We start from the raw sequence: 27,641 nt of genomic DNA, 5'->3' as shown, positions 1-27,641 counted from the left end.
CTTGGTTCAGATGCCAGCACAGTGCAGCCAGCCACTAACGGCAAGGTAGACACATACGTTCTCTGGGCCATTCCGTCTTCTGCGGTCTTGCATGCCTGGAACTCTGTATGGAGTCTGCTAGCGTGTGGCAAACCCATTTGATTCTTGAAAATATCAAGCCCAGTATTTGCATTAATCAGTTTGATGTGTTTGAAATGGCCCTAGGTATGAGGTACGAACAAACCTAGACAGCATCTTAAAAAGTAGAGACATCACCTTGCCAACAAAGGTCCGTATAGTAAAAGCTATGGTTTTCCCACTAGTGATGTATGGAAGTGAGAGCTGGACCATCAAGAAGGCAGATTGCCGAAGAATTGATGCTTTTGAATTATGGTGCTGGAGGAGACTCTTGAGAGTCCCATGGACTGCAAGAAGATCAAACGTATCCATTCTGAAGGAAATCAGCCCTGAGTGCTCACTGGAAGGACAGATCGTGAAGCTGAGGCTCCAATACTTTGGCCACCTCATGAGAAGAGAAGACTCCCTGGGAAAGACCCTGATGTTGGGAAAGATGGAGGGCACAAGGAGAAGGGGATGACAGAGGACGAGATGGTTGGACCGTGTTCTTGAAGCTACCAGCATGAGTTTGACCAAACTGCGGGAGGCAGTGGAAGACAGGAGTGCCTGGCGTGCTCTAGTCCATGGGGTCACGAAAAGTCAGACACGACTAAACGACTAAACAACAGCATGATGTACGAAGGCCAGTTTGGTATTCTGGAAAAATGAAGGTCCTTGTTTTGACAAGAGGCCATATGAACTGCCTTGTGGTTCCCAACTTCCTGCTTATCAATAGCATTCGCTGGGTGGGTTTGGGGAAGGAGAAACCCCCTCAGCCTACCCTTGTCCAGTGGGCATTGTGAGGACTTCCCCCCCCTTTACATTTTGTGTGCTGAAAAGTGCCAAAGATGTGGCAAACATACTAACACATAACCGATGCTAAATAGAGGCTTTACGGTGCTATTGTTGTACCTGGATCCACAAGGATAGGAGGAAGGAGGTGAAGAACCGCAGGCACTGGAAAGTAATCTCTTTGGTACTTTATTATGCTCAGTAGCACTGTTAGAGCGGGCTCCCAACTGCATGCTTCCTGAGGACTCAGACAACTAATTAAAGAAGTGTCTGCACCACTGTGCTCAGTGTTTTTAGCTTCACGGTTAAGCAGACCCACTAATTAATTGCAATAATACAGATCAAGTTGAATTTACTCCAGTCTGTGGCTCTAAACCCACCAATTACAGACCATGCTTCACAGTTCTTATGCTTCACATTAGAATTCAAGAGGTTATTTTAAACTCCCCCCCCCCACTGCCCGACATGTACAAGGCACAATTTACAAAGGTACATTACAATACGATTTGATAGGTTAACAGGTACGATGTCACAATTAGCTGCAAGTTAAAAGATTTTCCTTACTGGTGATTTTATAATATCAGAAACCGCGTAATTCCCTTGGGAAAGCCATTTTGACGTTTGTGTCACGGACAGGCCGGTTCCAGAGAGGTTGATGCTAAAGCGGCCCTTGAAAATGGAAAAGGATATGCATCAGGTCTGAAATGACAGCTACGTAATAAAATTCGCTGAAACGAAGAAAAAGAAAGAAAACCTAATTCTGAACGGTGCTGTTCTCCACTGCCACAACCCTGCAACCCCGCCCTGCAACAACAAGCCATTGTGTCATTATTCTAACAAGATCTCCCCGGCAATGTTTTCAATTGTTCCAAGCCCTCATAGCGATTAGCACATACTGTACAAATCACAGCAGGAGTGAGATTAAGCATTTCTTCCCATTTGCAGCTTCCTGAGGAAAGGCTGTTTTTGCTGCAGATCGCCAGCTGAGGGCATCCTTGCCCTTTCCCTAGTAATCTCTGCTGCTCACTGGAGAAAGTCAACTTTCCACTTTTGAAGAGACATCACCCCCCCCTTTTTAACCTGGATGGGGGAAATTCGATTTAAAAAATAAATAAATTGTAGCATCTGCCACACTCTTGTTTGCTCACTGGAACGCCAATCGTCCTTGGCTCCCCCCCCCCCCGCTTGCAACAAAAGAAATGGGTCTTTGTGCAGGACTCTCGATATCTTTAGGAAACAATGTAATCACACGTACAACTAAATGGCTTAGGACCACTGTGCCTCAAGGACCGCTTGCTCCCACACACACCTCCCCAGAGATCCTCAAAATCGTCCTCCATCACCCTTTTCTCAGTTTCACTGGCATCTGAGCTGAAGGGCAGGGGTAGGGCCAAAAGCAGGGTTTTCTCTGTGGTCAGTCTTTGGAGTTACACCCCATAAAGGTTTACCTAGCAATTGATTTTGATATCTTTTCAGATACCAGAGAAGACCTTTTTTTGTTTGCCCGTGCTCTACGGGGAGCTGGCTTCAGACAGCAGGCCTTTTGGCAGACCAACTCTGCGTTACAAAGATGTCTGCAAACATGACATGAAGTGACATGACAATGTCAACCCCGCCATGAGGAAATCCCTCACAGACGACAGCAGTGCCTGGAGACAGACAGTCAGGTTGTGTATCCATAGCAGTGACCAAAGGAGGAATGACCACTGGAAGAAGCATAGAAAGAAAAAATGCCATGGTGCATCTGCAGCAGCACAACCAGACGCCTTCATCTGTTCCAGCTGCAACAAAACATGTCTCTCCCATATCGCTCTCTATAGTCACAGCAGGTGCTGCAACCTTCCAGCGGTCTGACTTTTCCCTCCTTCAACCGTCTCCCAAGAGAGATGGTTGCCAACAACAGCTCTCTAGGCATGTGTTTTTACACTAGTGTCTCTTTTGGAAGAGAGCCAGTGTGGTGTAGTGGTTAAGAGTCTCGTAATCTGGGGAACCGGGTTCACGTCTCCGCTCCTCCACATGCAGCTGCTGGGTGACCTTGGGCCAGTCACACTTCTCTGAAGTCTCTCAGCCCCACTCACCTCACAGAGTGTTTGTTGTGGGGGAGGAAGGGAAAGGAGAATGTTAGCCGCTTTGAGACTCCTTAAAGGGAGTGAAAGGCGGGATATCAAATCCAAACTCTTCTTCTTCTTTTCTGTCTCTCTAATGTTTAATCTCTTTGTCCTTTTTAATGTTCATGTTGTTTGAACAGTAAATTATTGTTCTAATTGTCTGCTGTCCTGACAATCCTTTGTGGTTAAAGGGTGCAACGTGACTATACAAAACCAATGCCTGCCATGCTGACAAAGGGAAGTGCTAGATTTGGAGGGGCTGGAGAGCGACTGTTCTGATCAAGAGCAATTCATATAACGCTAGAATATAACAAATGGAATCATGGTTTGAGAAATATTGTTGCGGAGATACCTGTGGGCACTTGGCTGCACTGTAGCAGTCCCCAGCAGTGGCGAAAGGTACAGGTCGTCCATCAAGCGTCTGCGCAAACTGCAAATCGGTTGCTGTGAAAAATATTCGGTAAGAACCAGAGAGACAAAGGGAACAGAACAGCAGGGAAAGGGAAAGGAAAACCGAATGCATTATCTGATCCCCATTTAATATGGTGCACCTGCCTTTACACATTAATCTTGTGAATCCGCTGGGGTCCTCCCTAAACAATAAGGTTGGCCATTAAATGCGACACTCGGCGTAACACGTGTGCATGTTAAAATTGAGGGACAACTCATTTATCTTTAAAGGTGGAGGCATTCTAAATATGCAGGATGCCAGTCTTTTAACAATATTTTTTTACATAGGGAAAATATGCTCAGGACCACAGGGGCACCGATGGTATATCTGACCAACACCACCTTTGGGCTTATTCCTTTAGTATGTTTCGCATCACGTTTGACACTTTCAGAATGTCCTGGGAGTAGAACATTCTCAGGTTCTTCTGGGAATGGCATGAACAGGCTTTGGATAGGGTCCTACCATGTGTAAAGAATCCAATTTCCCTTGGCCTGGCTCAAATTCCACTTCAGTCAGTAGGAATTGTGTCCAGTTCCAACTGTGGTAGAAATAAAAAGCTACCACATTGCTTCAGTGGAATTTCTATGATTTCCAGAGGGACTCAAATCTGAAGGGAGCTCTGGGGAGGCTATAGACCTTTTATCCTGAGGGTCTATCATGCCACTGGAGAAAAGGCAGGAGAGTCATATATGAAACATAACTTGCAGGGCAAACATTTATGATTTAAATTCTGCTTCTGAGTTCAGGAGGAGGAGGAGAAGGGAACAACCTGAATGTGCAACAAAGTGAACAAATTCAGACTAAAAGGAAGAGTTGTTCTTTCTTGCTTCAAGTGAACTGAAGAGAAATCCATTTTTTGGTGGTTTTAAACTACACGACCATTCAAGTACAAAGTGCTGTAGTATAAAATGTTAACCTAGGTATTGTAAGGACCTTACCCTAGCTTTAAATTGAAAATTGTGCACACGTGCATACACACACACACACACACACACACACCACAGAGCATTTTGAGGGTAAAGCCCTATTGTTACTCACTTATTATTTGCATAGTGTTCAGGTCCAGCCTAACTTTGCTGAAGGCGGAAAACCCAGCTGCTGTGTAATCTTTCCTACACTGGCAGTCTTCTCTTCGGCTTCCATTATATGGACATTCGGTCGGGTTATGTAATCTGAATCAAAAGAAAAGCCCTTTTCTACTCATGACAAGAAACATAACACCAGGAAGAGAAAACAAAGCGTTGCCAAATGCAGAGTGCCTTGATGCTCCTACCTGTAGCTGTATACTTCTGAGAAGTTCTCCACTTCGCCATTTGCCAGAGTCACATATTCTTTTGGTCTGTCAGATTCCATGCCAGTACAATAAATCTGAGAGAAACAGGCCTTCAGTTTAATCAAACATCTAATGCTAGGTGTTAAATGAATGACTAGGAAATCAAAGGATGGAAAACACACAGGTAGAAGTCACAAGAGAACTGAAATGAATATGAATTATTAGTTTTTCATACACACACACACACACACACACACACACACAGTGGACACTCGGGTTGCGAACGTGATCCATGCGGGATGCACGTTCGCAACCTGCAGCGGTGTGTCTGCGCACGTGCGGGTTGCGATTCGGCATTTCTGCACATGCGCAACCGCTGAAACCCGGAAGTAACCTGTTCCGGTACTTCCGGGTTTCGGCGGGTGCGTAACCCGAAAAAACGCAACCTGAAGCGGCTGTAACCCGAGGTATGACACTGTGTGTGTGTGTGTGTGTGTGTGTGTGTGTACACATATATATGTGTGTGTGTGTATATGAAAATGCAAATTGGCCTCAACATGCATGCACATAATTAAAATTCAAAGGATTAATAACACATGCAAATACCCTCACATGGACACAAAGGGATTGTGTACTTCCCACCCCCCCTTAAAATCAAGAGGTTGAATGTGCTGGATGAACCAGGGAGTTCTATTGACCATGAGGCCAAATGTGGAATGTAATATTTCCAAAAGAGGGATTATAACTTTATAAGCAACCAAGTTTTAGTTCTTCTAGAAATGTACCATGGACAGTCATTCTCCAAAGTCATCTGATCTCTGAGAACTCATGCAGCCCTGGAAATTCAATGAAATGCTCACACAGAAACGATGCACAAGTGGCTGAGCCATACCTTGAGGAGCTTTCCTTTAACTTGAAGGTAATATTCTCCATCTTCAGTGGTGACTTTGAGCCTTTTTACTTCTTTGCAGCTTGTTGGTAATTCACCTAAATTAAAGAATTATTAGTAAATAATAATAATACAAAATTTCAGAATGCAAGCTCTAAACAGCTGATTTTTCGATTGACTTGCCTAAGATCCAGGACAGAAATTCCCCCTGGTAATGCCCGGAAAAATCTGAACGTAGGCAGCCCTAATCTGTATCTATCTATCTATCTATCTATCTATCTATCTATCTATGAGACGAACACCAGTAATACTGCTCCCATTTCCCTTCAGCAGTGGCCTGGTAATTTTTAAAATGTGGTGTTTAGTTATTGGAAGGCTATGTGCTCCTATTGCTAGCCGATGACAACTCCCCTAACTGAAAAACAGGACACACAAACACACACACACAAACCCCAGCAGCGGCATCTAATGGGGGCATATGACTACCCACCTGTGTAAAGCTTCATGACATCAATTCAGTGGGTACAGGAATACAGAACTATAGGCGCTTGACTGGTGCTAGGGATGGTTATAGCATTAAAGGGAAAGTTAAGGTTCTAAAAAAAAAAAAAATTGCAAAAGGCCCTTACAGTCATGAATATTGTGGCATGTCCTCCTTTCTTCAGGTTTCAGTTCATCAAGACACAAGGGGCTCACTTGGTCATTGTTCGTAAGGCACTGAACTGACCGGTGCATTACTCCATTTCCACAACTCACCGAACACTGGAAAGCAAAGGAAGTAAGTTCAGTTCAACTGCTGAAAACACCCGAAAGTAGGTAAGACCTCAAGCAGCCTCCATTCTTATTCCCAGGTTATGGGTGCAAAGAGACCAGAAGTATGGCAATGCTATTTTGCTCTAGTGGAAATATACTTTATTCTGAAGCCCACAATTCCCGCATCTTAAGGCAATAATAATCACTGCAAGGAAAGAAGTACGGTCCACTATTCCACTTGTTCAGTACAATGGATTAACTCCCCTCCTCCCCTGGCCATCAGCAAAAATGTGCAATAAAAGGCCATGCACAATGCAATTTCTGAAGCCAGGTGAACATCTATCTTAGAAATATGAAACTCACTCACTCTGCTGGAAACGCTTCTGTCTAAAGTCATATGGGCTGGATTTTATTTTTGTATCCAAGCGTACAAACGGTTGGTCACAGTCAGATTAGATCCGTCTGAACTCCAAACAAATGCCAGAAGCTCTCTGATTGCGAAGGGTTTGTGTCAAAAGGAAAGATTTGTATGTGATCCTGTAAGTGGATTTCCCAGTAGCAAAATTCCATAGTTCTGAGACACACGAGGACCACACAACAATGCATTTGGATCTGAGAACATTTTAATTTACGGTAGTTCATTTAATGGTGCCCTGCCAGCCTCCTCTCTTCAATTAGTCCAGCCAATGGGCCTCATTTGGCCTGTGAGGCTGTTTTATCCAAGCCATGCCCAGCCATATACATCAAGTGTGGGACCTGAATGCGAAGGAACAAGTGGGGGCCTTAAAAAAAAGCTTTGGACTTGTTGCTTATAAATTTGGCACCAAATGCAAGACAAGCAGAGCAAATGAGTGAAGCCAATCCCTGCTAAAAGTGAGGCCTGAAGTCAGTGCTGCTCACCTAACTTCAAGTGCTGCTCAGGAGTGAGTTCAAGTGCTGTTGGGATTGGCTACACTCCAGTTTCCAGTCAACTATCAGCTCGAACCACACCATATCAGAAAAATGGGTTTCCCACCACTGAACTAAATGATGGGTCATCATGGTGATGCCAGGTGTTTTCAGGTGAGCAGTCCTGCCTACCTATCAGAGATGGAGGAGCTTGCGGTCCATCTTGATGGAGTCGGGGGGGGGGGTTGTGACCGATTTAGCCCCATAGCTGCGAAAGGATTGCACTGGTTCTCCTTGAGGATGGGGATTATTGGCAAAGAGAGAACACCTATGTGATGGAAGGAGAAACTCCCTGTAGCTACACTCAAACCCAGAGCATATTCTGTGCATTGACTGCTACTTCCTGTTCATAGCAACTGGTTGTTCAATTTACAGCTCATCAGCAAAATTTGCAATTTTGTTAAGCCACCCAATCAATGCAGGCTGAGCAGGGATTTTCCTCACCTGTCCTTCCAAGTCAGGGAAAAATGAGTAAATTCAGATGTGAAAGACTGTGGCAGATTAATGTGGTTTCCCCCAAACTTCATTTCCTATTGGTTCTTCAAGGTACCTTTCCTTTAAGACAGATAATATTCCCCACCCTCTATATTTTCCTGTTCTTAGAGCAGAGTGGGCTACACATTAATATTAAACAAATAATAAAAAAGGAGTAAGATTAGAAACATACACTTCCCCAATTTCCAACTCTCCATGATGCCAAAACTGGGCACTCGCCTAGATAGCATGACTGCACGTTTGGTGGTTGTGTTCCTGGACAGTTGACTGTGTTCTGATAACCATACTCATAATGATCCTTCCCTGTGTAAATTTCACTGCAGGAAACCAGCCTTTGCTTGTAGCCTTTGCCACATGTCACGGAGCACTACGGGAAGAAAGAAAATCAATTTGTTTTGGTAAAAGTAAGCTTTTGACAAAAGAATAAATGACCTACCCTTTAAAGCCCTAAACGGCCTCGGTCCAGTATACCTAAAGGAACATCTCCACCCCCATCATTCTACCTGAACACTGAGGTCCAGCACCGAGGGCCTTCTGGCAGTTCCCTTGCTGCGAGAAGCCAAGTTACAGGGAACCAGGCAGAGAGCCTTCTCGGTAGTGGCACCCGCCCTGTGGAACACCCTCCCATCAGATGTCAAAGAGAACAACAACTATCAGGCTTTTAGAAGACATCTGAAGACAGCCCTGTTTAGGGAAGCTTTTAATGTTTAATAAACTATTGTATTTTCATATCCTGCCCTTAACCACTCCTACCTCTGATATTTAAGGCCTCTACTTTATACTCTAATCAGCACCTTCACTTAATCTGTGATGTATATCCTCCTTCCCCCTTTTGGAGCAGGCACCAAAAATGAGATAGTAAAGGATCGGAAACAGATTGTCCTCTATTCCCAAGGAAGTTGGCCACCAAATTTGCCATTCCCTTCTTATTCCCAGGCAGGATTCCTAGTATTCTGTCTCTGTGACACAGTCTGAAAATTCAGAGTGTGCCAAAGAGATGAAAAGGAGTAAAGCTGCCCCCACATGCAATTTCCTCCCCGCACTGCCCAAATGATGTTATTGTCATCTAAATGCCAGCCCTTTTCAAACGTTTAGTCTGGATTTCCTCTTACTGCAATATATATATATATATTATTAGGTAAAAATAACATTGCTGGTGTGGAAGATTGTTAGCAAAATGTTTCAGTGAGTGGTTTGCAACAAGTAGGATTACATTTCGATGTGTGGTCTCTGTCACCACATTCCTCCTTTGGTTTGCTCCCCACATGAGCACAGCTCACTTTAAGGGAACTATTCCAGCAAAATATGAACAAATGTGGGGAATTCCCTTGCAGATGATCATTGCAGCACACATATAAAGACTTAAAACAAATTAATACAGAGATTCTGCAGAAGACTTTTTTATCGGAATTTTGGTATAATTTGCTGTTATAATCTACCAATGCACACACAATCACATTGTTTTTACATGGTATGGGGGGGAATAAACTATTATGTGCTGCCATTGAAGAGAGTGCATTTCCCCACACTCCCGTGGTGAGGAATATATTACAAGTTACTGCTGGATCGAATATCCTGTGGTTTCCCTGTAGCGTAATATCAGGGAGTCTATGGGCCACACACTGTAATCTGCAAACAATTCTACACAGGAAATGTTTCCACGGGATGTCAAACCAAAGTAAAACAAGGTGGTTGCAAAAGAAGCAGATGAAGATTTGCCTGCAGTGCTAAAAAAAGAGAAAAGAATAGAAGTTCTTTGCCTTTATACACCCCTCCTCCTTCAGCATCAGTGCCTAAGAAGAGCTTGAATCATATCTTTGAAGAAGAGTTTCATATATAGATGGCAAGGCCTCATGAACCTAACTGAAGCCTGACTATGTTTGCAGGACTGGAACTATGGCAATTTAAAGAAAGAATATGCTATGGAAGTTTGCTTTGAGGCCATTTGGGAACAGCACCATTTCTGGTAAAGGGCCAGAAAACAAAATGGAGGCACTTCCAGTGGCAAAGGCACAATCTCTGTTGACTAACCAATCCCTTTCCCTTTGTTGTTGTTTAGTCGTTTAGTCGTGTCCAACTCTTCGTGACCCCATGGACCAGAGCACGCCAGGCACTTCTGTCTTCCACTGCCTCCCGCAGTTTAGTCAAATTCATGCTGGTAGCTTCGAGAACACTATCCAACCATCTCGTCCTCTGTCGTCCCCTTCTCCTTGTGCCCTCCATCTTTCCCAACATCAGGGTCTTTTCCAGGGAGTCTTCTCTTCTCATGAGGTGGCCAAAGTATTGGAGTCTCAGCTTCAGGATCTGTCCTTCCAGTGAGCACTCAGGGCTGATTTCCTTCAGAATGGAGAGGTTTGATCTTCTTGCAGTCCATGGGACTCTCAGCACCATAATTCAAAAGCATCTATTCTTCGGCGATCAGCCTTCTTTATGGTCCAGCTCTCACTTCCATACATCACTACTCTTTACCAACTCCTGTAGCTCATTCTGTCATCTTTTCCATTTATTCATTCTCTTTTATCACTCCATTCCCTGCCCACCCAGAATCTGAAACTATAGAGTAATTAGGGAATATTATTCAAAATCCACCTGCTCTGGATAATTTATTAATTTATTATGGCAGCATCATTTAGATTAGTAGTACAGAAATATAGCCAGGTCTCTCTTCTACCCATTTAAGGAACGTACCAAGAACCATCACCTCCCTCAATAATCTAGCTTTGGGATATAGGCGAGCCCAAAGAAATGTGGAATGAGGGGTCAGCTGAATCTCTTAGCTCCTTCTTGCAGCAGACATCCACATGCATTTTCTTTTCATGCTTCAACTCCATTCTGCTCTAAAAAAATTCCCTTTTCTGCTAGGTGAGCAATAGCACTGCCATTTCTCGATGGGGCTTTTTCCCGGTGCAAAATGCTTCTTCATATGATGCAGAAGGAACAGGCCAGGATCCGTCTGTTTCCTTCTGTGCTGAGCTTTGGCATACATGGGAAGCAGCTGATTTCTCTTGACAGGTGTGCTCAGTGTTGTGGGGGCAGAACTGCCAGCCCAGATTTGCTCAAGAAGTAGAAATCTGATCTTTGTATTTACGAGAATGAATTGTTATTTTCAAAGCTGTCAGGTAATTCCTTAGCCTTCTCCCTCCCAGCCTAATTTTCTTTTTGTTTCCTCAACAACTGGACCAACAGTGGGCACCTCTGCTGGGTATAAAATATAGGGACTGAATAGTAACCTCTCCTGCTATCATTCCCCATCCTGACCCACTTTTTGACAAACAAATCAACCAATGTAAAGTGCTATTTTGCAGAACACCACCGATCAGCTCTAGGAGAAAATCAAGGAGCATTATAATATATTATTTGCATGTATTATTCGTGGCATTCTGGGTGGATGCAATTAATCAGAGCACAAAAGCAGAGGCTCCCTCTTTTTACCTTCCTGCAGACTTACCTCTGACCAGTCCCCTGTAATCCAAATGTATTCGCACGGTGCCAGGTTGCAGGCCTCAATATCAGGGGGCCTCTTGCTTGAATCGCAGTGAAGGCTGTCGGCCTTTTGCATATCTTGATCCACACAGGTCACCTTGCGATATCTGGAGCCTTCACCACATGTTTTGCTACACTGTTGAAAGAAGAGATCGGAAAGAGAGGTTGGTGACCATGTGGCAGAACTGATGCAGCAAGGGAGAAATATGGTGGACGGCAGGACTGGTGTTGGCTGTTGAGGGAGATGTCCTCTCATTGCTTTTTGAAGTTTTGAAAAAGCTTCAGCTGCTTCCCACTTGCCTCCTTCTGTGCTGGATCTAGGAGGGAGGCTCAGAACACTAGTGGTGCATGCCATGGGGTGAAACTGGGAAGCCGCCTTCATGACAATGGCTCCACCTTGCACCACCACATGACCCATGACTGGGGCTTGGAGTGGAACTTATCTGAGTGACAGCCAAAAGGAGAGAGGCCTAATTTGAAGCATAGTAAAGGTAAAGGGACCCCTGACCATTAGGTCCAGTCATGACCGACTCCCACTTTATTGTGCTCATCTCACTTTATTGGCCGAGGGAGCCGGCGTACAGCTTCCAGGTCATGTGGCCAGCATGACCAAGCTGCTTCGCGCTTCTGGCGAACCAGAGCAGCGCACGGAAACGCCATTTACCTTCCCGCCAGAGTGGTACCTATTTATCTACTTGCACTTTGACGTGCTTTTGAACTGCTAGGTTGGCAGGAGCAGGGAACGAACAATGGGAGCTCACCCCGTTGTGGGGATTCAAACCGCTGACCTTCTGATCAGCAAGTCCTAGGCTCTGTGGTTTAACCCACAGTGCCACCCACGTCCCAATTTGAAGCATACAATTACCCAATTAATAGGAATATGCTGGTAAGTCTACTACATGACTTAACACCAACACATAGTCCAGTGTCACTCATTCTTCTGCCAGCCTCTATAGCTGTCAAGTTTAGGTAGATATATTAGAACCACGGTGGCAGAGACAAAATAAAGTTCTGTGGAGCAAGGAGGTGGAAGCAGCCCTAGGATATATAAGCACTGCATGTGATATATGGCGTGTTTCTTACTTGACAAGATCCTTCTGAGCAAGCAGTGGGGAAGAAAATGGGTTTGTGTTTCATGGTATGCCGTAACTTTATTCGTTTATTTAATTAATCGAAATGTGTAACCCATCGTTCAGCCTTCGAGGTATTTTTTTGACGTTGGAAAAAAATACCCCACGATTTAAAACTCAATGAAACAAAGCAAATATAATCATAAAGCACAGCAAATGGAAAATACAGACAACGAAGGAAGAACAAGATCCACAGTCTGCACTGGAAAAAGCGACAGTGAATTGCATTGCATCTGAATGCTACCGATGAGCCAGCTGGCTTCATACATACTTCAAGTTTGCTAAGAGAATTTAGGCAGGGCAAATGGCTCCACACCACAACTTTAAGGTAGCAAGGACTAGGCCCTAGGTGGGCAAAGGCCAGAATTTGCACTTTGAATTAGGCCCAAAGACAACCTGACAGCCAGCTCAACTTTTTCAGCACTGGCAAGATGTTGTCCCTATAGGAAGTCCCTGTTTGCCACCAGGTTACACATTTTACCCCAGCTGAAGGTTTCAGACCATCTTCAAGGGCTGCTCCACGTAGAACGTCATTGCAAACAATTAAGTAACAGTAGAATAAGCTCACTGGAACTCAATGAGAATTGTAAACAGGACTGCGGAAAATTGAACCAGTCAGGGACGGAGGTTCAAATGCAGGCCTTAATGAGGTTGTAACCTTGTTCCCAACAGGCTTTTCGTGTCAGTCTGGATTTACTACCAGATGGCTTAATTCAGCCTGCACCTCATCCCTCAATAAATAACATGAAAACTAGTTCTATGGCAGACAAGGTGCCGTTTTTGGCAGTTTATCAGTTTGAAAAAGAGGGGGTTGCGGGTTAGAAGTGGTGTGAGGGGTGCAGGACTGCTGGAAAAAAGATATCCGAAGGACCAAGTGTTTAATGTGTGCAAGATCTGGACTGTCATTCATGATTTCTTATGAGGAAGATGTCAGGGATTTAAAGGTTGGTGGGTTGGTTTTTTTTAAGCATTCCTTGAAGTCTGTTCTGTCACATGGTAGAGATTTACAGAGCACAGACGCGCACACACACACTCACACAAAACCAGCACACGGGGAGCCTGGAAAGCGTTAGAAAACCAGCGTGACCCATCAAACATTCACCTCCCACAAAAAGGGCCGGCAGTGTGAGTGGGGGAGGGGTCCCTAATGCTTTCCAGTTGTGTAGAAGTTATAACAAAATTTGCAAGAAACAGACAGAGGGAGAAAGAAAGAAGAGAGTGAGGGACTGGGAGGAGAAAGGAGCAGTTCCTTTGGGAACAAAGTTACTCCGATTTGGGTAAGTTCTGCCAGTGCATGCTATTTGGTGATCTTTAAATGTGCTACCTGGATCTGTTTCAATGTGTTCTGTTCACACTGTGCTTCCTACAATCTTCCACACCATCTTTTTTCAAGCAGTTCTGCAGGAGACAACAGTTCAAGGCTGAGTCCTCCTTTGTTTCTTGCTTACAGAAAGAACTAGGCTGTGAGCCATTGTAGTGAAGCTCAAGCCACAAAATTTTTACACCACTTGAAGTAAGTGTTTCCTTGGAGCTTCTATTGATCCTCACTTGTCACTGCACAGGATTAGAGTATCTCTGGACCTTAAGACAGCAGCAGAATGTCAGAATGTGTATCTTTTCTATATATAAAAACCATCCCTGGGGCCCACAACTGACGTGGGAGTTAGCTGAGGGTAAGAAACTCTGCCGTGTATGCTGTTAATGCAACATATTGTGGGAATTCGAGGACAAGCAAATCTGAAGGAGAGAGCTGTTGACTTCACCTTGAACATTCTCTCTGCTCTCTGAGGAAAGTTTGTTCCTTCAGAATCTGAAGAATTGGGAGTTGCTTTTTATTCTTCCTTTCTCTCCCAAGTAAAGGGGGAGGAAGAAAGTGTTTTATGCAACGGAGAATGTGCTAGAAGGAAAGATATACTGAACATGGAATTCAACAACCTGAGCAGACCATGCCAGTTACCAGTTAATGCAAAAGTGCCCTCATGGTGCTAACATTTTACACACACAATATACTGTATATATATTTGTGTGAGAGTGTGTTAGGCAAACAATCCTTCAGACTCACAACTTTATTCTGTGTTTGCGTAACTCAAGTATGTATTACAAATGTATACTTTTAATCTGTTAAGAGCTACACACCTTTTGAAACAAATACCACTATACACCCACAATGTACTCTCTCACACACACTGTCTCCTCTCCTTTTCAGGCTGTTTGATTTTAATTTTTTTTAAAAAAAATATTCTGTTTCTTGCTTTCCTTTTCTCATACATGCCTCATAATCCCACAAGCATCTGATCTACCTGTATAGAAAATGTTTACGAAACAAAGGAATGGGAAGACAAGAGAGGGGCAAGAAGGAGAGTTCTCTATTTATACAAGCTAGCAGAGGTTTCTTTTTGCTATTTCTTTCTTTTACTAATCTGCTGTGAAATCTTGACTGTGTAGGGCAAGATTAACAAATGCTGGCTACTATAAAGCCACAGACACCCAGAACTTTCTGGTACATCCCTTCTTCTTGCTTCCGAATAACGACAAGTTATTCTCCACCTTAAAACCTTTTCCATAATCAGATCCATTTTTAGAAGGCTCTGGAGAAACATTTTTAAAAGCACCACAACAAAACTTTTAAGGCAGACATTTGTTTTTAGATTCATTTATAACCACATGTATCAGCACATGTGTTGGTACATCACTGTTTTGTACTAGATGGTGCGTATTCACATTGAAAGATGCCTGACCCTGTTTGCAAAAGATGAGCTACAGGTGAATTCTCCAGGTGAATTCCAAGCACTTGGATACATCAGGATATGCTCAGACACAAGTGAATAGACCAAGGTTGCATTCACACAGCAGCTTATTCCATTCCCGCCATTATATCTGAGCTTTCATACCACACAAAAACCACTTCTGAAAATATAGTGGAGTAAATAGAGCATATTTAGTGCTCATTTATGTGGGGTTTTTTTGGCAAACAGGTGTCTTTCTGGATCAAGTAAAAGGGAAATAAGCACTAAATTTGTGCCGCATTCTGCTGTATTTCTGCAAGTGGCTTTTATGTCATTTGAAAGCTGAACAGTAATGCAGAAAATTAGGGAAACTTTGAAGAAACTGTCGTGTGAATGTAGCTTAAGTTCCAGCAAACATTGGATTCAAAAGGGCCAGCCTATCACGAACGATTTGGGGATCTAAGTAGTCATTTCTAGAGCTGGTTGACTGCCCAGAACCATGCCTCCAGTCAGCCAGTGCGAGACACACTCAAAGAGAATGACCATTTCTAGATTCTGCCTAGAGACATCCAGATGTATCCTAGGTTTAGCATATATCTGAAATATATACACTATTGCCATTTCCTAATATGTTGTTCTCCAGATGTTTTAGATTACAATTCCTATCAGCTCCAGCCAGTGTGGCCCCTGGCCAGTGCAGATGGGAGATGTGGACCAAAATATCTGGCATTACAATAGCTATTCACTACCAATGGGGACAGTATTGAAATCTGTTTCTAGAATGGCAAAATTAAAAACAAAGTAATAATTGTATTCAAAGGAAGGTGATCTTACATTTAAAATTATTTAAAGAGGCGCTTTTTTTAATAGAACAAACTTGCTTTCTTCAATTATCGTGTATCAGCTCAGTAGATTATATTGATGAAAAGAACAACAACCCTGGTAATCATATGCCATGCATAGTGGTAATTAAATCTGCTTATGCCGTCCACTTCTTATGTGGGGTAGATCAAACACTTCTCATTTAAAAAGCTCTGCCTTTTACCTTCTGAAAATTAAGCTTCCTGCTTTAATTAACAAACCAAGTCACCAGCATTAATAGGTTTGTGAACATGTCCTGGTGTTTCCTTAAGAACTTAATGCTTAGCGTTTGCCTGAACTAACATTCCGATGATCGAGCCGACTCTTGCCCACAGCAGCACGTCTACTCTATGCCTGCTTGCCAAATGAAAAGCGCTAATGCAGGATTTAGCTAGCACAGCAGAACCGATAAACTTTCTTACTGCACGGTAGGGCCAACAGGTGTGTGTCAGTGCTTCTGTAATAAATCTGCCACATGTGTTCCTACTGCCTCGTGCTGTAGCACTGAACACTTGGTAAGCATTAAAAAGGGGGTATTTTGCAAAGATGGGCTCATTTTCCAAAGCGTATCTCCAGACTTGGTCATGGAGACTTGGTCATAAACAAGGTTCCTAGAGAAAGGAGAAAGCCACCACACTGGTGCGGGAACTCGGAGGGAGATCTTATTATACTTATAGGTAAAGGTAAAGGGACCCCTAACCATTAGGTCCAGTCGTGACCGACTCTGGGGTTGCGGCGCTCATCTCGCTTTATTGGCCGAAGGAACCGGCGTACAGCTTCCGGGTCATGTGGTCAGCATGACTAAGCCGCTTCTGGGGAACCAGAGCAGCACATGGAAACGCCGTTTACCTTCCCACTGGAGCGGTACCTATTTTTCTACTTGCACTTTTGATGAGCTTTCGAACTGCTAGGTTGGCAGGAGCAGGGACCGAGCAACAGGAGCTCACCCCGTCGCAGGGATTCAAACCGCCGACCTTCTGATTGGAAAGTCCTAGGCTCTGTAGTTTAACCCACAGCGCCACCCGCGTCCCTTATTCTACATATAGTTGGTGGCTACTCTGTTCAGTGCTACTTATTTGTGTCTTTTTGTACCCCACTTGTTCTTTGGGGATCTCAAGTGTCCCCCCCCTCCCACTCAAGGATTCAACCTTTGCAATGACCTGATACACGAAGCATGGTGACAGTATGTTTTTAACCGGCCAACTATCCCATCATCTCTCTGTGCCGTCTAACTCCCCACAAAGACAAATGTGATGGCAAAGAGTATCAGGAACACCTTTGCTCTGATTCAATGTTAGCATAGTCCCACCACATTATAGTCTGCTTACATCTGGAAACAATTAAATCACTTAGAAGAATATGGAACATACTGGCTAATAAAAACAAATTTGATCCATTTTCACATGCTAAATTACTCTGTGGGGAAACTGCACACAAGAATTGCAAAAATAGATGGTGATATGGGAAAACTGGATGGAAGCAGGTGTATTGACATTGGAAAAACTGATATAGTTAGGGAAGCTGACTTTTATACTTTTGCTGTTTTAAGACAAAAATATCACCTATCAGATGCAGCCCAATGGAAATATCTTCAATTACAACATCTCCTAACAAGTTTGTTTGGGCCGTCAGCCCTTTCAGCTTCCGAGATACCTGAGATTTTGGAGCAATTGGACAACTCATTCAAAAATAAAAAGCCAGCAATTACTTTTTATACGTATCTATTAACAACAAACAAGTTTATATGCAGATTGTAAGAGATGATTGGAATAAAGAATTGGACCTTACATTATTACCCAGCTACTGGGAAAATGTATTAGCTTCAATACCTAAGGTGTCATTAGATTTTAAATTAATATTAATACAACAGAAAACAATATTTAGAGTTTATTGGACTCCTGTACGGTTGTATAAAAAAGGGTTAGCTAAGATAGCTCAGTGTTGGAGATGTGGTAAGGACAATGCCTCTCTGAAACATGTTTGTACAGTGTTCTTTACTTAACAAGTTTGGGGAGAATGTGCTGGACTGTGTAACTATGACTAGGCAGAAAAGTTAAATTTTTCAGAGGAGAATATTTTTATGGAAATTATCAATGGCACAAGAGAAAATGTAGTAGATATTAGTGTTTACATAAACACTAGGACAATAGCACTATACTGTACCAATTTATACAAGAATATATGGGAATATCCGGGATGCGGGTGGCGCTGTGGTCTAAACCACAGAGCCTAGGGCTTGCCGATCAGAAGGTCGGCGGTTTGAATCCCCGCAACGGGGTGAGCTCCTGTTGCTCGGTCCCTGCTCCTGCCAACCTAGCAGTTCGAAAGCACATCAAAGTGCAAGTAGATAAATAGGTACCACTCTGGCGGAAAGGTAAACGGCGTTTCCATGCGCTGCTCTGGTTCGCCAGAAGCGGCTTTGTCATGCTGGCCACATGACCCGGAAGCTGTACGCCGGCTCCCTCGGCCAATAAAGCGAGATGAGTGCCGCAACCCCAGAGTCAGCCACGACTGGACCTAACGGTCAGGGGTCCCTTTACCTTTATATGAGAATATAGCATACTGGCCCCCCTCCCCATATTTTCACTTTTATATGTATCTTTGTTGTTGTTGTTGTTCTCCTTCTCACTTTCCCTTCTTTTTTTCCCTGTATCACTCTATTTCTTTTAGCTGAAATCCCCTTAATAATATATAAATATAAAGGGCAAAGCCTAATGAATAACTTTATAAATAAATAAATAAATAAATAAATAGTCTACTTACATCTTGCCAATCCTCCGTTTTCCAGCTGTAAGAGGCACATCCTGCCATTTGGCATTCTTGTTCAGAAGCTGGCCTGCTGGACTGACTGCATTCGGTGTCACTAGCTGTTTTGTGAGTACCAAGGTGGCAGACAACGCTTCTCTGCTGAACTCCTCTCCCACAGGACACTGAGCACTGAAGAGGCACAAAAAGTAAGGCTCAAAAGTTTTGCCTATTTTCACACCCAGTCTCTCTTCAACATTGAAAGTTTTTAGTTCAGATTTAAAAAAAAAAAAAAAAAAGTTGTAAGGTCTCCTCAAGGCAACCTGTTCATTGAACGTTCACTCTGATTTGTTTTCACAAGTTTGTGTGAAGGTTACACAACCCCTACTCTTTATTGAGCTTTTATTATGATTCGCTTGTGTGGAGGTTATATGATCAGTGACGGATTTACGTATAAGCTAAACAAGCTATAGCTTAGGGCCCCACTCTCTTGGGGGCCCAAAAAAAAAATTAAAGGGAAAAAAAACCCTGGATGTACATTTCCAAAATATAAGAAAAAAACACACAAATAAAATAAAACCTACCTACAGCAACAGTGTTTAGTGTTGTGTAGGCTCCTATGATGTAAGTAATGGGCCCTGCCTGCTAGCCTGCTCCCTGAAATATCACTGGTTTGCTCATTTCTATATATAGGGTGCCTACATTCTGCATGGACTGGTTGCAGGGCAACATGTGCAAACGGCTTTAGATACCTATTGGGTCCATAAATTACCACATACTGTAGTATATATTCAACACAAAAAACAGTGACAATTTGTTGTTGACAAAGGACAGCTGGACGTATAAAGTGCCCCATTACCTTCAGTAGCTTAGGGCCTCATCAAACCTAAATCCGGCCCTGTATATGATATTGCATAATGCAACTGTTACCCCCCACTTTCCACTGCATGCCCCCCCAGTGCTTTCCTTGTCACAAAGGCCTTTAAAAAAAAAAGCAATTTTGTTGCGCCAGAGTGCCAATCACACTTTGACTGAGCAGACTGAATCTCACCAGCAAAACAGCAACAGTCTGGAAGTGGCCTGAATCCTAAGAAAGATAGTTCCCATTACTGTTTTGTAGGAAATGCTGAAATGCTACATGCCAGTGGTTTTCAGCAGGACTAGACCAAGACCCTTGTGGGCCTGAGTGGCACCTCACTTCCACATCAGCAGTATTTATTTAAAAATGTTTTCATGCTATCTTTAAAGATATAAACCATCTCAGGGCAGTGTATATAACATAAAGGTAAAGGGACCCCTGACCATTAGGTCCAGTCGTGGCCGACTCTGGGGTTGTGGCGCTCATCTCGCTTTATTGGCCGAGGGAGCCGGTGTACAGCTTCTGGGTCATGTGGCCAGCATGACTAAGCCGCTTCCGGCGAACCAGAGCAGCGCAGAGAAACACTGTTTACCTTCCCGCTGGAGCGGTACCTATTTATCTACTTGCACTTTGATGTGCTTTTGAACTGCTAGGTTGGCAGGAGCAGGGACCGAGCAACGGGAGCTCACCCCGTCGCGGGGATTCAAACCGCCGACCTTCTGATCAGCAAGTCCTAGGCTCTGTGGTTTAACCCACAGTGCCACCCACGTCCCTGTATATAATATAAATGCATGTAAATTCTTATGCTGTGTTGATAACTGATATGACTGAAGTAATCTCAGTTGTTTCACACCTTTTCCATTAGGGTAACACACTCAAAATCAGTGTGCATTACTTTCTACAGGACAGAAGGTAATAGCACATACACAAGATCACTTTTCCAACTCACCCACTAAAAGAAGAATATAACTGACAATAAAGCTACCGTTTAGTGCTGTCGAGAATCTGTTGACTGAGGCAGCCACCTCAATTCTGTATCACATTAGGGCCAGCCAAGCTTTTAAGCCACCGAATTCATCTTTTTGTATGGAAACATGTCACAGGGCCACAGGCCTTACAGAAACAAGAAGAAACATTTCCAGCTATGGGATTCTAGCAGAATTACTCAGTGCACAGCTACATGTACAGAACTCCTTGCGCAAACGTTTTTCTTCTTCCATTGTGTGAGGTAAATGACAGATCACAGTCACATAGAGAAGACCTGTGTGAAATTATCAACTTATTGAATGTCACAACTGGTTCCAACAGCTCCATAGAAAAATGAAGAATGGAGCTGATCTAGAAAATTGCAAGAGTGGCAAAAGGTGGCACTTGCAGATAAACAAAGCAGAGAGGCAGAAAGGTTGCCATTGTTGAAAACTATGGAGTAACAGGATCATTATAAGGTTGCTGCATATGTCCCTCTTCCCACATCGTGCTACAAGCTTCCCCACAGCTACTAAAGCAGACTTAAGTGTATGTGTATAGCTAACTATCTTTCCACTTTATTTCCACTTTATTTCTCCCCCCCCCATACTAATTTGCTATTGCTTTTGGAATTATTTTAACATATCCAGTCTAAAGCTAATCCTAATGAAGGTTAGGAAAAATAGTTTCATTTGTCCTAGTTTTTAGAAGATTCATTAAAATCATATAAAAGTAAGCAATAATAATGTCTGGAGTACGTGAACAATCTTATATTTGTGAGTCAGTCTCACTGAGCTCACTTATTTACAGGGAATGTGTTACCAACAACATACTGATAGTACTCCAGTCCAATCCTACACATTGTTTACACGGAAGTAAGTCCCACAACTCAACTGGACTTACTCCCTGGCAAGTATACATGGAATTGCTGCCTGAATATGGCAAATGGATGAGATATTATTGCTCATTAAAAGTAAAGGTAAAAGACCCCTGACAGATACGTCCAGTCATGAACGACTCTGGGGTTGCAGCACTCATCTCGCTTTACTGGCCAAGGGAGCTGGTTTTGTCCGCAGACAGTTTTTCCGGGTCATGTGGACAGCATGACTAAGCCACTTCTGGCGAAACCAGAGCAGCACACGGAAATCCCGTTTACCTTCCCGCCGGAGCGGTACCTATTTATCTACTTGCACTTTGACGTGCTTTCAAACTGCTAGGTTGGCAGGAGCAGGGACCGAGCAACGGGAGCTCACCCCGTCGCGGGGATTCAAACCGCCGACCTTCTGATTGGCAAGCCCTGGGCTCAGTGGTTTAGAGCACAGCGCCACCCGTGTCCCTTTTTTGCTCATTAGCAGATCCTGAAAGGCAGTTTGAGTGTGTGCAGAAGAGGATAATTAATTTTACCAAGAAAAAAGTTTAAAAGTCAAGAAGGTTTGTAGCTAAAACATAGATATTACGGATGACATTTAGCATTTTTGAAGATTGGCTTTTGCTAATAATGCAAGGACCATTAAGCAACACTTTAGAATCCAGTAATGTAGTATCTTTAAGCTTCCTTGAACTTATAAAATACTTGAAATACAGAGATCATGAATAACATTTGCAAGCATTAGTTTAACAAGTTTTAGAGCACTTGTTAATATAAGAGTTATTAAAAGCAACTTTATAAACCCAATAATGCTGTATCTATCAAAGCAAAATGTCCTTGAATTCAACACAAATTATCATTTTCCTGCAAATAACAATTTCATATCATTTTCTTACATTTACAGCTAGTTGTCAATTACAATGCACCCCCTGGCAAATCACCATTCTTTATTGAGTAAACAACTTTAAAAAGGGCTTCTTCAGTGTTACACGCTTTAGTGTTGGTATGCCCCGTAAAGTGAAGAGACCCAAAGAGCAAATGGACTTAAGACATTTTTTTTTGGGGGGGGGGGGGTTATAAACAGTTATGAAAGGCTAGTTTTATAAGTTGAAAAAGTGGAACACAATGCAGCTTTATCTGTTCTTCTTTGGCGATCACGCGTAGCTGAGTAAGATTGTCTTCCATAAATATGGTTTTAACAATGATTCCGTAAGTGACTGTGGAGGCCAATTCTGGATCCCCACATCCTTCCACAGTGGGGACATTGGTTTCCGGGCAGGAGTTGATCACGGTGTGGATTTGCCAAGCGTGCCTTCCTCTTAGCACGTTTCTCCCTTGCATCTTGAGTTTGAGTGTCTTCAAAGCCCATGACACCTTTGGTAAAGGCGGTTCTCCAATTGGAGCGCTTTTTTAGGATCCACTCTGCTCACCCCCAAAAGGGGGAGGGGCTAGAAAAGGTGCCCTAAACATAGTCTGCCTCCCTTTTCCTCTGACTGGATTACTGCGCCCAGTGGGGTCACCACCCGGCGGTCGTAAAAGACAGTCGAACTTTGGAACATGGAATATACGGAATAACACAGATAACAAGTGTTCTGAACACAGAACTGCCATCATTGCAAGAGAGCTGCAATGTTTTAACATCGATATTGCAGCGCTTCAAGAGACTCGAAGAGCAGGCGAGGGACAACCGAAGGAAGAAAATGGAGGCTATGCATTCTTCTGGGAAGGTCTAGCTGAACAAGAACGTCAAATACATGGGGTAGGCTTCGCTATCAAAAACGATCTTGTGAAGCTCCTGTCAGAAGTCCCTACCAGCATTAATGAGTGACTCTCAACCCTTCAAATAACACTCACCAAATCCAGCAGGCTACTATTATAAGCTCTTATGCACCAACACTGGATGCCGATGAAGACATTAAAGAAAAATTTTACTCTCAGCTGGATACCGTCCTATCAGAGATGCCTCTTTGGTGATTTTAATGCAAAAGTTGGGCGAGATTTCGATCTGTGGCCTGGGACTATTGGGAATTGGCAACAGCAACCAGAATGGAATCTTACTTTTGACGATATGTGCAGCGCACTTCCCTTTGGCCTTGGGTAACCCTGCTGGGAGTACGAGATTCCTGACAGCTTCCCTCACAAGGGTCATAGGAACGTGCAAGCCCACTCACCACGACAAGGTGAGGATACAGCGAGTGAGAGCTTGATCTGTACCCAAATGCTTCCCATGTGGTGTGGTGCTTTGCATTGTGATTAATAACACTGCTTATCCTCTGCAATCCTTATGGAATAGTGGAATAGCAGAATCACAGCCAGAGGAATCTATACGAAACCGTTCCCTTTAATGTATTTCAAAAAGGAGTTTATCCCTTGTTTCTCATACTTAAGGGCGTTCATTTTCAGGAATGCTGTAATAATATAGAAGACTGATACAAAATGAGCGAAGCTAAATAAAACTAGAGGACTTCTCCCTATTAGTAACGAGTCAATATCCTAGCAAGGTAGTAATAGCTCCTTAGAGGCAGATGTTAGTAGTACTTATCATGTATACAGTGAAAACAATCTTGCTGTTCAGATATTAATGTACATAACTGATATTTGTGAGATCTGTCACAATTCTAGCAAATAACTACTTTACCTGAAAGAAGAAAACGCAATATGGCATTGCCTTTAGTATTTACCTGGTAGAAATCAGTATTGTGAAAAATGCTGCTTTGCCTTTTTAAAAAACAAACAAACGAAACTTAATTAAAAATGTGCTTTACCCCTAATTAAAAAAATGTTGACAAATGAGTCAGGATATTATGCCATAATTAAACCATGGCTTAATATCATGGGTCAGTTTAGCTAACACCAGCTGTTGTGGACTATAACTCCCATTATCCTGATGGGAGTTGTAGTGAAATACAGCTGGACGGCACCATGCCAGCTCCTTCTGTCGTAGGTTACTAGCAGTAATTTCTGGGTTCGTACGTAACAGGAAGCTGTGGTTAACAGTGGTTTAGGAACTCACTCACTGGGCAAAGCAAAGCATCGGGGAATGGTTGTATATGACCGCATACCTCTCCTTTACATCATGGCTTAGGAAACCAGGATGGGATCCTGGAAAGTCACTCATTGTCCGGATAATTATTTGCCACTTCCAGGATGAGAAGCCGCCTGCCTCTGTGTACCAGCCACCAGGGAACCAAAGCAGTCCTGTTTGTGGGCTTTCCATAAGCATCTGGCTGGTGACTGCAATATACAACTCAGGGCACGCAGTTTAGGCATATCCTGACTTATGTAGCCCAAGATATGATTGTGCAAACTAGGCCATAGTGACCCTTCAAGAAAATTTGTTGCTGACCAAAACCACAGAGAGTGAGAACTTGAGTCATGCATAACGCATTGTCCTGAGTTTTTGCCTGTTTCTCCCCTTCTCCCATAGGCTGACAATTCTGGAAACCTACGGGGCAAATCATACTTTCTGCAGGCATTTCCCCCTCCCACAAGTCCTGCCTCCAGGCACCTTAAAGAACACAACAAGGCTGCATATTTCCTTCCCTGAGATTAAAGTGCAAGGCACCATCCACATCTTTTTTTTCTTATCTTACACCCACGTTCCTTCCCCCTGATGTAAGAGGAGCCCACGAAACCTTGGGTGCACTGAAATCCCTTTTATATTCTCTATGACGTCCAATGAAAATACTGTATGAAGAATACATTGCAGCAGCTAATAAATCCCTGCCCCCCCCCCAAATGTCGGCATCTAGCAGAAAGAGCCATGACATTCCAACGAGGCATTATTCAAGCCTCCTTGTACTCTAGCACAGCTAGACAAAATGTGTCATTGCATGGCATGGTGATGAATGATAGCCCTTTCTAGACCCGACTATATAAGGAACTACTGTTGGAACACTGACAGCGGATTTTTAAAAGTTCTCTGTGGGTGTCATTAGATATATATTTGTAAATGAAAATAAAAACCAAAAAACAAATCACTATCACCACAGCTTGATGTCCAGATGGCTTAGATTGGTACCACTCACTATACTACTAAGGTGACAGACATTTCGGTTTACACCATCTGAAGAACAAAGTCTAGATCTCAATGGCCTGTTCATGGGCTAACCATTAGCATACAGATTAGCTGTTTACCCCACTCCTTTCAATGGGGCGAAGCACAGGCAACCAGGCAGAGCACTGCAATCATAGCCTTTAATTGCCAAGTCACAACAGATTATCGCAGGCTATAAATCATACTATATCCTTATTAATTTGCGTCCTTTCTGAATTGGGCCCCAATCATCTGAGATAATACTTGGAAATTTCAGAACGTCTGTTTTTATATAAGTTCAAGCATCTGACAGGCCGTCGTGCGTCGGCTGGCATGCCTTCATTAGCCACAAAGATTGCTTTCAGGGCAAGATGTGATTTCAAAAGCAGAGGTGCAAAAAAGAAAAAAGAAAGAAAGAAAAGCCTGGGCCCAAAAATAGTATGGCAAACTCACTGCCTCTTAAAAAGGATGTTCCCACACTTACAAAGGCTGTTCTCCTCAATCTGCCAATAATCATATGAGTTTCACAGAGAGCTGTCTGCTTAAGTTAAAAGACCAGCGACAGAATGTTAAGGGGGTAACCAAATTACACATTTGACTAAAGCTGAACTAAAGCTGCCTGCCCCAAACCAGCGATGGGGAGTGACTCAACTCAGCAGCTTGGCTCTAGGAAAGCTGAAGACACCATGTTTGTGTGTATGCATTTGTGTTTTAGAAGTCCTTCCACGTTAAGATTCTCATGGTCTGTAGGCCCTCTGCCTATTTGCATTATGATTATTGGCAGGCTCTTGGGGTCCTGAAGGAGGAGAGAAATTACCTGCCTTCCTAGTCCAGCCAGAGAGATAGGAAGAAATATGGTTTGCATTTTTATGTGAACATACCCAATTTGCACATTGCAGATCAATACGCAAATTGAAATTCAGCTGTCTTTCAAAATTCACACTTCTCCACGTTGGATGTGTATACCATATTAGGAGAACGTGCACTAAAATGCTGAGGAATTTTTGTGTGTGCAGACTTTTTCTTTTAATAGCAAACTGATGCAGAAATGGCAAGGCTTGACAGCCATATGTCAGGAGTGCTCTGATGGTGTTTCCTGCTTGGCAGGGGGTTGGACTCGATGGCCCTTGTGGTCTCTTCCAACTCTATGATTCTATGACAGCAAGCAAAAGCACTCCTGTCTGTACTGAAGGTAGGTGCAACACTTTCTCTCTGACATTGTTACTCTTCCCTTTGGGGCGGCCAACGATTTGTAAGGTAAGAAGCTGTGGCAGGTTGATGGCTGCCTGAAGAGTCTCACGTCTTGTCATCTGCCTTTGCGTGTCCTTCAACCATACCCCCTGCCCGCTCCTTGCACAACCTCATTTTATTCCCTCGCCTTTCCCTCAGTTAGCCCCCGCAGCAGCTGCTGAAGCACAGGCCCGGATATTTTGCATGGCCCAGGTTGCTTATATATGACACCGGCCCTGACGGGAGCCCACAGTTGCTTAGCAACCGCAAGGGTCGATCTCCTCCACTTTTGTTTACAAAAGGAGCTGTACTGTATTAGCTGGAAGTATGCTAACTGGAATGGCCACAGCATAGATAAAAGCAAAGGTGTGGGACAGGAGGAGATCATCGAACCAGAGTGACAGGAATTTGACATGATTTTTTACATCCTCCCTTCTTTCTCTCTTTCCGTTAACTAATGGAACCTTCCACAATAGGCTTTACAAGAGGGGTTGTGAAATGTATCCAAGGAAGGTATTAGCAGTGCAATTCTAATGCCCTCTGATGGGGGCTTACTTCTGAGTATCATTTTCATACAGCCTAGGACCCACGTACCTACGGGACCGCCTCTCCCGGTATGCCCCGCGGAGGACCTTAAGGTCCACAAATGACAACACTTTGGAAGTCCCAAGCCGCAAGGTGGTTAGATTGGTCTCAACTAGGGCCAGGGCCTTTTCAGTACTGGCCCCGACTTGGTGGAACGCTCTGTCACAAGAGACTAGGACCCTGTGGGACTTTACATCTTTCCGCAGGGCCTGCAAGACAGAGCTGTTCCGCCTGGCCTTTGGTTTGGACTCAGTCTGACCCTTATGTTTCCCTCCGCTTACAGTTTTCATCTATGGGCTACTTTTAAAATGAGGCTGCATTTTAAATCACATTTTAACCTGTATTTT

General features: G+C 43.5%; 1 protein-coding gene and 1 long non-coding RNA gene across 8 annotated transcripts in view; one reads left to right on the top strand and one right to left on the bottom strand.

Moving 5' to 3' along the window:
• The window catches only part of ADAMTS9 (ADAM metallopeptidase with thrombospondin type 1 motif 9), a 140,967-nt gene that overhangs the window by 8,085 nt on the left and 105,241 nt on the right, over nt 1-27,641 (bottom strand). For 4 of the 5 annotated variants that reach the window (XM_080995584.1, XM_080995582.1, XM_080995583.1 and 1 more), the window contains 9 exons: nt 18,769-18,942; nt 11,254-11,424; nt 7,978-8,172; nt 6,239-6,371; nt 5,613-5,707; nt 4,721-4,815; nt 4,486-4,619; nt 3,349-3,440; nt 1,453-1,557 (listed from right to left, as the gene is read on the bottom strand). In XM_080995584.1, coding sequence (XP_080851710.1) covers nt 1,453-1,557; nt 3,349-3,440; nt 4,486-4,619; nt 4,721-4,815; nt 5,613-5,707; nt 6,239-6,371; nt 7,978-8,172; nt 11,254-11,424; nt 18,769-18,942 — 1,194 coding nt within the window. Of the gene's footprint in view, nt 1-1,452; nt 1,558-3,348; nt 3,441-4,485; nt 4,620-4,720; nt 4,816-5,612; nt 5,708-6,238; nt 6,372-7,977; nt 8,173-11,253; nt 11,425-18,768; nt 18,943-27,641 lie in introns of those variants that run through there. The other variant, XM_080995586.1, reaches the window with a different exon arrangement.
• LOC308471674 overlaps nt 1-27,641 on the top strand; it is a 49,767-nt gene that overhangs the window by 12,817 nt on the left and 9,309 nt on the right. Inside the window, exons 3-6 of one of the 3 annotated variants that reach the window (XR_013983060.1) lie at nt 6,275-6,425; nt 13,869-13,931; nt 18,794-18,959; nt 24,871-26,545. This is a non-coding gene — a long non-coding RNA (uncharacterized lncRNA). Of the gene's footprint in view, nt 1-6,274; nt 6,426-8,128; nt 8,243-13,868; nt 13,932-18,793; nt 18,960-24,870; nt 26,546-27,641 lie in introns of those variants that run through there. The other 2 variants (XR_013983059.1, XR_013983061.1) reach the window with 2 other exon arrangements.

This window comes from Podarcis pityusensis (genome assembly GCF_964106645.2).
Source record: "Podarcis pityusensis genome assembly, chromosome: 2".
Classification (NCBI taxonomy): Eukaryota; Metazoa; Chordata; class Lepidosauria; order Squamata; family Lacertidae; genus Podarcis; species Podarcis pityusensis.
Note: the sequence above shows the minus strand (reverse complement) of the source record. Positions and strands in the feature narration are given on the sequence as shown.